This window comes from Tympanuchus pallidicinctus, unplaced genomic scaffold (genome assembly GCF_026119805.1).
Source record: "Tympanuchus pallidicinctus isolate F22 unplaced genomic scaffold, pur_lepc_1.0 scaffold10, whole genome shotgun sequence".
Classification (NCBI taxonomy): domain Eukaryota; kingdom Metazoa; phylum Chordata; class Aves; order Galliformes; family Phasianidae; genus Tympanuchus; species Tympanuchus pallidicinctus.
The window spans coordinates 1,897,613-1,909,737 of record NW_026294619.1 but is presented as its reverse complement, the minus strand read 5'-3'; the positions used below and the strand labels follow the sequence as shown (position 1 = coordinate 1,909,737).

General features: G+C 48.5%; 1 protein-coding gene across 1 annotated transcript; it reads right to left on the bottom strand.

Annotated features, from left to right (window-relative positions):
• Positions 1-2,797: 2,797 nt before the first annotated feature.
• Positions 2,798-6,273, bottom strand: NHLH2 (nescient helix-loop-helix 2). The gene is made up of 2 exons (XM_052666310.1): positions 5,658-6,273; positions 2,798-4,116 (listed from the first exon to the last, which is right to left on the bottom strand). Exon 2 carries the CDS (start codon positions 4,094-4,096, stop codon positions 3,680-3,682), a length of 417 nt encoding a protein of 138 aa, XP_052522270.1. The 5' UTR covers positions 4,097-4,116; positions 5,658-6,273; the 3' UTR covers positions 2,798-3,679.
• Positions 6,274-12,125: the final 5,852 nt, after the last annotated feature.

Here is a 12,125-nt window from a genome sequence, read left to right as displayed (position 1 = left end):
GCTTAAACCACTTATTTTAGCCCTAACTGATGCTCTTGGGGTTCTGCCTTCTTTGTCTCTGAATGTGCTTTCTTTCTCAGTCTGCAGGATGAGCTCCTCTTTAAATGTGAAAGAACAAAACCTGAATGTAGCTTCAGTGTTAACTTTAATCACTACAAACCCAGGAAATATTAACTCCTTCTTTTTGCCCTGCAAAAAGGTCTGGTTGTTGGACTGGCTGAACATGATGTAACCTTCCATTGAGCAATTCCATCCTGTTCCCACCATAACATTGTGCAAGATCAGTCAGTCCTGTATTTCCGAGGGAACACAGATGTAGGCAAAGTAACTTTGATTACATAATTAGAATTTATCACTCTGTAATGCAGATTTGCAATGAGATGGAGTTTATGTTGTTTACTCGTCCATAAATCCGGAGTTTAGAGCACTTAGTCATGCAGCCTTTTCACTGTGTTGTCCTTGTAACTTGTTCATACTATTCAGATCTTTCTTAATCTGTATTTTTTTAAGGGGGATGTGGGAGAAAAAACCTACGTCTTGTTTTCAGTGGTCATCAGCTGCTAGATAAGAATGACTTCCTTCTTGATGCCAGGAGAAAAGACAGAAGTGGTTTTGCTGATGTCACAGTGGTGATAGAACAAGAGCAAGGTGGTGAGTGGATGGAAGTGAGATGGATTTTTCAGGGAGAAGCAATTTTCTGTACCGGATAAATAGTTGCATTTGGAAGAAAAGAACACATCTTCAGGTCATGCACCCCAGCCTTTCTGTAGGTTAAAAGTGAGGCTGGATCTTTCTGCTATCAGCAAAAGCAAAGCCCTTCCTGCTTTCTCTCTGAGTACAGTCATGCTCTCTGTTGTCTTGGGGAATGGTAGGAATGGTTGAACCCAGAGAAGACTTTTGCTTCCCAATCTGAGCAGTACCCAGCCACCTTGGCAATACTCTCATCTGTGTTTGTAGGATAGGAACCTTGCTGGGCCAGGAGCCCAACCTTGTAGCCTGAGGCTGAGACCATGAGGAGCATGGTGGGGACACTTGCAGGAGCGTGCATTGGCCTCATTGCTGGGGCAAGGAGTGCCATGCTTATGTCTCTGAAACTCAGGACGCATTTGTGCTGATATCAGGGATATCAGCAAATATCACTGTGGGGCCCACGCTAGACCATCTCTCAGCCTGTGAGCTGATGTTTACACTACTCCAAAAAATGTGTTTGCAACACCCTAAGTGGGCAGAGAGACATTGTGTTCACATCTCCTTATCCCACAACCTGTGTGCCAAAATAAGGCACTGATAGCTGCAGTCACCATCCTCTCTTCCCTTAAACATGCATTCCCACACTTGGGAAGGAAGAAACGTGTTAATCTTTATATTATCTAAGTTCTCCTGGATGTTGGTAGCAGGAAGATTTGCTGGATGGCAGGACTTGCACCTCAGACTTGACCCAGTGTCCAAACTTTGGCAGATGCCAAGAAACAAGGCTGTCCTGAAGCAGAGCATCTCCAGAGCGGTGGAGTTATTTCAGCACTGCAAGTTGCTGGATTTGATAACTGTGCCTTGAACTACCCAGTCTGTGTTTGTCCCCTGGGACTTGGGAAGTGTGCATTGGTAGAAAGTGGAATTAACAGCCTCTCTGACAGGTTTTCTGCATGCAGCTTTTCAGCTGGGCAAGACCACACTTAATTAAACCACTGCACAAAGTGTCAGCCATAAAAATGGGAGGGGAGGGAGGGTTTTATCTCTAAAGCGAGTAACAATGGATGTGCTGCTCCTACTGAACGCAGCCTGCCCATGTCGATGGCAATGTTCAAACTGTGGGTAAAATTAACCCCTTGCAGTACAGAAGAAAAGAATGTCATAAGTCAGGTGGCAGCGAGGTCTTGCTTTACTCAGGCAGTAACCTTTCTGTTACTGAGTCTGTATCTGCGTCATGTTTCCCCTGTCAGTGGTGGAGCCTTATAAAGGAGAACAGATGAGGTTCTCGTAAGTAAGGATAGGACAAGATTTATTGCTTGGTTTCAATAGAATTGGACCTGACGTGACCGGGATCATAACCAAATTTAAACAAGAGCGAGGAAATCCACTCCATGCAGACAAGATGCAACACGTGTGTTTTGGTTGCGAAGTTGGACATATCAAAGAGCAGTGCAGCAAAGCAGGTGCTTCCCAGCATCGGCTTGGTTGTTACGGCCTCAGCCTTGAAACCTGCAGCCAAGCACAGGTTGCTGTGGGGCAGCAGTGACAGTCGTGCTGCTGTGCCTCATCCACACACCGGCAGCTGAGCTGGGGGGTGGCCGCCTCACACAAGCAAGGGGCAGGGAACCTGTTGGAGCTTTCCATGCACATCGTGAGCAGGTTTCAAGCCTTGTTCGCAAGGCAGGCAGTAGACTCTGTCAACCCTCGTTTTTTACAGAAAGACCAAAGGGGAGAAATAATTAGGAAAAAACCAGCATTTATTTGATACTTTTATTTATATGCAAAACAGGTCACCATTCATGAGAGATATGAAAAACGTATCAGATAGAAACCAGATTTATCTATTTTCACTACAAAATATTGCATTATATAAAGCAACAGAGACACACAAAAAAACCCTGAAAAAGACTAAAATCTTTGGATAGCAGATGTGGTTTTTTTTTGTTGGTTTTTTTTTTGTTGCTGTTTTTTCTTTTTCTTTCTCATCCCTAGAATGCGCTTCTTGCTTTAAGAGATTCACAGCAAAGAACATGAAACATTTTCAGGTTATAGCAATTTTTTTTTTCTTTTTTTTGGTTGTCACAAAGGAAAGCAGTCCTGGATTTACTTCTTTTTGTTTTATTTTATTTTTTTTAGGAAAGAAAAAAAGAAAAAGAAAAAAAAAAGTCCTTTCCTAAAAATATACCGCACACATACAGGCCACGCTCAGCCCCACACACATCCGCCTATAGGCACACGCAGCGATACACCCACAAAAGAACTACTTCCCTTATAAACGATTTGCAAAGTACTTCTCAGACGGAACTATAGATCAGAAGAACGACAAGTCTTAAAAAACTCTCCTAGTTAAGTGCTAGTGGTTGTCCATCCCACACACACACACACACACACACACGCACAGAAAAGAAAAGAAGGCCAACAAACGTCTTGGTATATATAAAATAGAAACGGGAAGGGAGGGAAGGTTTGTCACACACAAGTGCAATATAATCGGAGCGAAACAAACAAACAAGAAAGTAAACCAAAACAGAGCACTGCCTCGATCCCAACGCACACTTACGAACGTAATGTTCCACAGGAGAAAGTGTAAACACCCGACTATAGAAAACAATTGGCACAAAGTATCCAAAGTAAAATTGCCACCACTCTGAAAAATAAATAAGTCTTGAAAAAAATAAATTGTCAACTCCTTCTACCATAAATAAAAAATAGTTATTTTCAACCGCACCCACGGGTCACACGTTTAAGGTCACAAGAAGATGTTTTTGGATATATATAAAGGGGCACTTGACAGCCTGAAGGAACGATCCCATTTTACACTTCTCTGCTTAAAGCAGCGCTGCGACGCGACAGCGAGGAGAAGCCCTCCGCGCCCTCCGCCGGGCCCCGCTCTGCCCCGTGGCCGCCCGCGGGCTCTGGGGGCCGGGCTGACCGGCGGCGGCGGCGCGCCCCGTTCCGGCTTCCGCGGGGCCGACGGGTCGGGAGGGAGTTACACGTCCAGGACGTGGTTGAGATAGGAGATGTAGCAGATGGCGAGGCGCAGGATTTCGATCTTGGACAGCTTCTTGTCGGGGGGGAGAGTGGGCAGCAGCTTCCGCAGCTCGGCGAAGGCGAGGTTGAAGGCCTCCACGCGGATCCGCTCCCTCGTGGCGTGGGCCGAGCGGTACTTGGCCGTGGCTCTCCGTCGCCGCCTCTTCTCCTCGCGGCTCAGCGGCGGCGGGTGCAGCCCCGGCCGTCCCCCGCCGCGACCCTCCCCGCCTCCCCCTCCGCCGCCGCCCTCCGCGGGCTCCGGGTCGGAGACGCAGCAGCTGAGCGCCCGGCCGTCCGCGCCGCCCAGGGACTCCGGGTCGGAGGGCGCCGAGGAGGGGTGGTCGGAGTCGGCCGCTTGGTCCGGGCTGAGCATCATCGTGGAGGGGGCGGAGGAGCCTTCCCGGGACAGAGAAGCAGAGAGAGCGGGCTCAGAGCCCCCGTCCCGCGGCGGAGCGCTGCCCCCACCGCCGCCTCCCCGCGGCCGCGCTCCGTCGCGGAGCTGCCAGCGCTCGCTCCTTTGTCCGAGCGGCCCCGGAAAGCGAGAAAAGAAATACACCCGCCTTACTAACGAGCTAACATCCAGCGGCTCAAATCGGGCCGGTTTGTTTTCCTGCCATTTGAATACCTCCGTTCTCCCCTGCCAAACGCCGCCGCACCGTTGCTCTGTCGGGATGCGGGCTGCAGACCGCCGCTGGTAAATAAGCAGGGGAAAGCCCGGCTCGAGGCTCCCAAACATTGCGGGGAAATTCATTTCCCCAGTCCGAACTGCGGGATCTGCCGCGTGTGCCCGGATCTCCACTTGTTCTTTGCTCTGCGCTCCTTTCATTATTGTTATTATTATTATTTCTACTGCTATTTTCCTGACACTAGTCGTGGTATTCTCCTGCGATTATATGGGGACTATAGGAGAGCCGCAGGTTTTATTTTCTATATATATATATATTTAGGTGCGAATTAAGAAATGAACGATGAAAGAAGTAGGAAAACCCCAAAGCAGGGCCCGAACTTCCCGATTCCTTTAAATTTTCCCTCCTCTCCCCTCCCTGCGCGGAAAGGGTTGGGGGGGAGTGGGGAGGGGGAGAGTGGGGGGAAGGGGGGGAAGGAAGAAAGGGGAAATAAATAAATAAGTGCGGTGGTGCCTTTCAAAAGAAAATTGAATCGTAGCTTCTTGCGGCCTCACGGAGCACCATCTGTCATGTAGACAGCAGCACAAACCCGGGCGCGTACGGGGACATGCCGGCATGTAATAAAACAATACATCAGAGCTCGGGGATAACCTTGGACGCGGTGTGTGTGTTATGCCGGGTGCGTGTGTGCGAGTCGGGGGGTGTCGAGCGAGGAGGGGAGGGGGGCACGGCCCGTCTCCAAAAATCCCATCGCCGTGGATTTCCTTGTGAAGTTCCCTGGCAAAGTCCGCCTCGGCTCTCGGGGAAAATCAAAGGCAAGAATAGAGAACGGAACGGAGGGGCGGCCAGAGAGCTGGGCGAGCAGGGAGCCTCGCCGGGGCCGGGAGAGGTCCTTCCCCCCTGGATGTTAATAGGCACCCTGGATGTTAATAGGCCCGCAAGGCAGGGGTGAGGAATAACATAAGGGCAGCTCAGCGAGAAGGGCTACTTCTTGGGAGGAAAAAAATAAACAAAAAAATAAAAAATAAGAGTAGAATCCCCGCTCATCTGAGACCCCAGCGGGCAGGCTGGTTGAGAGCGCACCGGCGGGGAAAGGAAAGACGTGAATGAAAACGAGCAACGACAGAGGTGCTTCCCGGAGAAAGTTGCTTTAAGGTTTTTCTACGCTGTGAGATGAATATCTCCGTTTGGTTCGCTTTTATCGCGGTTGTTTCCCGCGATCCGAACCAGGTAGAGGCTCCTTTCTATTTCTTACCCCCTCCCCCGGCCACCCCGCACAGCCGGGGCAGGACGCACCGCTGGGCCGCTTACCTCGGCGCCGCCGCTCGCACCGCCGGTCCCCTCGGGTCCCTTCGCCCCCTCGGCGGTGCCTTTACAGTTCAGATGCGCCTCCGGCAGCAGAGCATGGAACAATTCAGAAAAAAATAATAATCAAACGGAGGGAATTAGGAGCTGAGCGGCGTCCTGCTCGGGTGGGGAAGGGAGGCTCTCATCCCTCGCCGCGGCCTCCAGCGCTCCGGAGATGTTATCGCCGTGCTCGGTGACGGAGTATAAATAACAACTTAAGTTACTTACGATGCATCGGGGGAGAAAAGAGCCGTTCCCCCATCCGAACCCTCCTCCGCCCGTTAATTCGGGGCAGCGGGCTGCAGAGGCGAAGAGCCGCGTTTAGGGGGAAAAAGAAAAATTGTTCGCCTTCTTCGTCCTCCTCTTGCCAGGATCAATAACAAAAGGGATGCGGAGGTGCCACCAGCGGGGCTGCTCCCCTCCCCGCCCCTCGGCCTCTCCGCAAAGCCGGGGTGCGGAGCCGGCGGTGGAGCCGCTTTGTTCCGCCAGGGCCGGCCCGGTGCCCGGAGCGGGTCGGGGCACAGCGCTCGTTCCTTCCTTCTCTCTCTGTATCTTCCTTTTGTCTTTTTCTTTTTTTTTCGCTTTTTCTTTTTTTTTTTTTTTCCTTTCCTTTTCTCCTTTTTTTTTTTTTTTTTTTTTTTTTTTTCTTTCTTTCTTTCTTTCTTTCTTTCTTTCTTTTTTTTTCCTTCTTCTTTCCTTCTTTCTTCTTTTTATTTATTTTTCTGATGCACCACACAGTTCGGTTAGTTTTCGCAGCTTCGGCAGATGAGAAGGGGAGACCCCGTTAGGAGACAAATGTTAGGCTCAGTAGTTTCTCAGCCGGTCCCTCAGGAGCTGGAGAGGGAGAGAAAAGAATCCCTCATCCACTCCCGAGGTTCCCAACTCCTCCTGCATCTCTGAGTGAAAACGAAGAGAGGACGTGAGGAAAGCAAAGCAGAACAAAACAGATAAAAAACAAAAAACAAAACAAACAACCCCACCAAACCCCAAGAAATAAAAATCTCGCCGCGGATTTGGGAAAGGCTGTAGCACGAGGTGCGCTCACGCGCAAAATAAAAGTGTCGTTCCTCCTCCCACTCCTCCCAGAGCGACTGAGCAGCCGAGGAGGGATGCGGAAAGACAGACAGACAGCGCGGAGATGTGCGCGGAGAGCCGCTCCTGGTGCCAAAGGGTTCAGCCGAGAGATGGTTGGAAGAGATAAAGACTCAGAGAAAAAGGGGACGGCATTTTTTTCCCTCTTAAATTGATATTTAATGGGAAATCCTATTGGACAGAAACCTGGACACGAGTCTCTTAATTGGACTTGACATCTGTCACAGTGTGGGAGTTTTCACAGCTCAAATATTTTCAGCAGATCAGATTCTCGCTGAATCTGTGCCACAAATTATAACAGTCGAGAGCAGCCCATGATATAAAGCCTTGCCTCTGGATATACGGTCTCTCGCCACGCTCGCTCCCACCGCACCCCCTGTCCCCTTCCCCTCCCCAAAATATCGGATACCCACTGATCTAGAAAAACACCGCTGGCATTTTGCATGCAAGCTAATAAATAGGCTTTAAACATCAATTTGCATCATGTACATTGAGCCTGTGGAGAATTGCCAGGCTTTTCTCCCAGTGTTTTTATTTCTGCTCTCCCCATGTCCTGTGTCCACGCACTCTCCCTGCAAGTCTGGTGCAGGGCAGGAGCAGCTCTGCTGGAGTCATTGTGTGGGGGCAAAGAGCCCTCCCCCCCCAGTTTGTCTGTCTTTGTCTGCCTGATGCCCCCAGGTTCCAGCATGCAGGCAGTGAGGCGAGTGAGCCTTTTCTGCTCACAGGAGGCTGGATGGAGCCAGGTCCCTGCCTGCGGGAAACAGGGGTGTCTGTGACCAAGGTTACTTCTTGTGGTGATCCTGGACTTGCCCCACAGAAGAAACATCTGCAAGAAGATTCTAGTGGATATTCATGTGGGGGAAAATAGGGCATTCCTCTTCCTTCTCCTATCCAGAACGGGTCTCCAACGCAGTGGGACACTGCCACTTGCTTAGGTGCTGTGGCTCCATCTACTGCCACTGGATTCATGGGTATCCAGCATGAGTTCCTTACTTTAGAGGAGCTTCTGGAGGTGTTTGGCTAAAGGAAGGTCTGAAACGTGTTATCTTCCAGTCCCAATAAGGATTTCCTGCATCTGTATAAACCTCATGCTGAGCTTTAAGGAGATGTCACTGTGAGGTGCCCTGCTCTGCCTAGAAAGAGATGTCACGATGGAGCTCAGAAGTGTGTTTAAGATCCTAGGTATCAGCTCTCAGTAACTCCCTTTGCCACTATGAAAAGAAGCATTCATCCAAGAGGGTTCAGATGTAAATCACTGAGGCCGTGGCACATCCCTATTCGGATCAGCTTACAGGTAGCTACCACTGGTGCTCTTTGGAGATATGAACCATTCAAGGACTCTGCAAGAATAATGTCCTCATTTTACAAAATTACCACCATGCTATGCTTCAAGCAGCATGATGTCAACCCAATAGCCTGCTCCTCTTGGGCTGGAGGGGTGAAGAAGTGTGGGAAGTCTGGTCAACTCTGCCTCCCCTAGCTTTGTGCAATACAGAATTTGTTATGCTATTAATCTCTATGGGCTGTGGAGGTTCTGAAGGATTAAAGTTCACACTGTGAAGCAGATCTTCTCCAGCTCTCATTTGTCCATGGCTCAGGGACTGGTGACTTTGCCTTGAAGCACTACTCAAGATGTCACCCTGAGGCCTAAGCCCACAGAAGCTATGGGTGACAGCACATGTGTTAGGCTAAGGCTGCCACAGACAGCAGCCAGGAAGCTGTTAATTCATGCAAGCCACTCTGCTCTCTGCTGCAGATGCTGTCATCACATGGTTTGCTTCTTATTTTTACTTTCTGGGATGAGACCAAGCACTTGCATCTCAGTGCCCTTCAGTTAGGAGCAGGCATTTCTGACACCTCTTAAAGAACTGCTTACTACCACTGTGATCTGATTACCCCACTGCTCTGCTCTCAGCTGTGTTAAATCCAGAGGTTCCCACCCTGCCCTGAGCATGTCAGGCCTGTGGCATCTCCCCAGCTGCCCTACTGCAATACGCACATCTTCTCACATCAAACACAAGAGCCAGAGTGTAGCTTCTGTGCCTTTAGCCCCAAGAAGCCATTCAGAGATACTGGAGTTGACAGCCTGACAGGAATAGCGACCCAGAGCTCAAGTGCAAGGCCAAAGCCTTCCAGTGGAAAGCTCCCATGCCTCACTCTGCTTACAAGTGGAGGGAGAGTCTGGTCACGGCTCGACTGACTGCGATGTGGAGGTCACCAGAAACAACCCAAAATTCTGTGGCAGAAGAGCAGTTAAAGGATGGACAAGAAAAGCTCTTTGTTAAGATCACTATGTCTTTCTGATCAGAATATGGTCCAGTGCAAGTGGACATCTGCACTTTGGGAATCAGTATGGTCCCAAAGGAATTTGTGTAATTGCAAGAACATCTTACGACTTATATCATCAAATACAGTCATGGCCTATGGTTGTTCTTTTCACTAAGCAAGCATCACTGGCATCCAGACTAACTGAAATGCCCAAATGGCATCAAAAGTATCACAGGTGACCTCAGTGGCATGATTAGCACAGGTTTGGCTTCCCCATAAAAGGTGAAAATTAAGTTTCCAAGCAGCATCTGACAAAAAAAAGGATAGGAAAAAAGGGCATAACAAAGGTATAGTACACATGGATGCTCAGGGGTGATGCATGGATGTGGCCATCCTGCAGGTCAAATCCATGCTGGTGAACCTAGAGGCTCAAGTGGGCAGACATCTCCTGGAGGGGAATCTGGGATTACATCTCGATATGCTGGAGGGCTGTAAGGGAGCCAGCAGCATCTGTTCTCCATTAGCTGGCTTTGAGATGCTGCCTCCAGGGCTGGAAGCATGGGAGAAGTGGAGCTGAATTCCTATGGATGGAGTTGCAGCTCATACAGCACCCATGATCTTCTGAGCAAGCTCCTAAGCTTGATGACAATGAAAGATGGCCAGAGAGAGACTCACAGTGAGTAGAAACACATTCCACCTTTGTAGGGACCATCTCACTGAAAAGCAAGAAGAAACTGTTTTGATTTCCAAGGCTCACCAGCAAATGAGGAAAATCTTGAGACACATACTGCTCATTGGGTAAGGCCCAACATAGAACTAATTTTAGATAATTGCTTAAAGAGAGTAAATAAAAGCTTCCCAGTGCTGCAAGAATACAGCCCATCAGTAAAACATCACTGGTCACCACATATTGAGTGATGGATGATATTGAATCTTCAAGAGAGATTCATAACCTGGGGCTTCCCAGAGTGACAGTGGGGCCGGGCAAGATTCACAGCAGGGTCATCTGCAGGATGTAGAGGCAAGACTGAAATTGGCATTGATGTTTGGTGATATTTGATGGAAAGGAGGTGCATGCTTGCACGAACATCTCAAACTCATGTCATGCCATCATCGTCTTTTGCTAGAACAGACCTGAGTTGGCTGTACAACACATGAGTGAAGCACTAATGGCCTGGAGTAGATGTTTGTTACTGCAGAAATGTCATTCTGGCCTGGCAAAGAATAAAAGTGAAGGAACTCAGCTGGGCTCTCCAGCACTAGATCAGGTATCAGGACAGCCATTTTTCACTTGCAGTGGGAGCAAACCTCCCAGGGCTGTCGCGGGAGACATCAGACATAGGAGACCTACAGTGCAACTTTTATGGTAGTGCTTGTCAGAGCAGAGCTATACTTCCATTACTGACATGTCCTCTATCTGTGGAAAGGACAACTTTCCAGAATGCTTGAGAACATTCATTCTCTTTTATAGCATACGCCATTCAAGTTGCTGGCATATGCTGCCCATTGAAATAAATGGAGCTTGTCACTCTTGGATATGTTCCTTGGAAATAAACGGTCAAACAAATTAGAACTCTGAGCCATGAAAATCTGTGTCTTTTTGAAAAATCTGTGCTGGGTAGAGCTTGGCAGCTCAATTTGTGGTTTCCTTGGACATTTGGGTGATGTTTTTTGTTTTCTACCAGTCATGTTTGCTTTCTCTAGGCGAGGGGGGGGAGGCGAAAGAGGTGGGGGAGGGGAGGGTGGTGGAGCTGCTTTGATAACCGCACAGAAACCTTGAGGATGCTGTCAGGAGCAACCTTTTGGATCCCAGGCAATAAAGGCTACGAGGTCTGGATGTAAGGCAACCTTGGGAGGTCTGTGAGCTACTGGTTGACTGGCATGCCCTCTGGCTGTCCCCTTGCAATGTGAGGGTGACTGTCCCAGGGATTCTGTTTAAACTTGTTGTCTCCATGCTAGTTAATGTGTGAAATTGGTGGTTTTGGATAAAACCCTATTTCTTTTTACACAGTACAAGCTTTTGGCTCATGACACTCGGTTTCTGTTTTAGTTCCCTTTGCTTGTTGGATTAGACCAGCTGCAATGTTAAGACCAAGCTCCAGCTGTTACTGTGATCAGTATCCACCACCAGGCTGTGACCCTTCACTGCCGCATTGCTTCGATATGTTTGAAGATCATCCTTGCAATGTTACTTAATGTCCACAGCCCTTGTGAGGGCAAGGTGTCTCAGGAGATGGAGGATGGTGCAGTTTTCAAAGGCAGGAGGGACTACAGTGAGCCATAGGTCAAAGGCCTCAGGAATTTCCTGATTGGTTCCTGCAAGAATAAAAATAAGCACGTATCCTTCACATACTGTGTTCTCTCTTGATTTAAATCTTGATGGATTCACCATTACCCATGGTAAATTCCTCCATTCTGCCCCTTTTGTTTAAGAGTTCTTTTTTATCACATCACCAGGTTTAGGTAGGAGCCATGTGAACAGCTGAATGCCTGTGTGCTGTACAGCTGATTTGCCTGCATGCACCAGTTAGTAACTAGGAGTTTGTGGTTACGCAGAGCCTAGCTACAGTAATTACTGCTGCTCTGATCAGGCTTCCTGAAATTTCAGACAAATGGGAAAATTCCACCTGGGCAAGAATTTTCAGTAGAAAGAGAAGATGTGCCAGAATAAACCAAACATTTCCTAGTCCATCCTGCATCACTACTCATTACCAGTGGCTGCATCTGTTATGTAGCCTTCTGTTTGTTAAAGCAAACAGGTTTGAATGCTTTGTTACCAGGTCGGAAAGGCTAAACATGTTTTGCTCTTAAGGTCTGGGGTATTTCTCATTCTTCCTTTCCATAATCTTAGACCAAAACAGAGATATTTTGTATGCTGAAGTCTGAAAATAAAACAATAAATATATATTATGTTTCATAGTTTTTAAGATCATAATGCAGCCTGAATGTTCCTGGGATAGGTGTGTTAGAAGCCATATCACAATAAAATTGCAGAAAGTACCTTTAGGAACTCAGGAATGCCTACAAGTGGGTTAGGTTAGAAATATCCTGTTTTCAGTTCTGATCAAAAAA

Bases quoted from the DNA above. Each gene is read 5' to 3' on its own strand.
- NHLH2 (XM_052666310.1), bottom strand. From the start codon at position 4,096: ATGATGCTCAGCCCGGACCAAGCGGCCGACTCCGACCACCCCTCCTCG.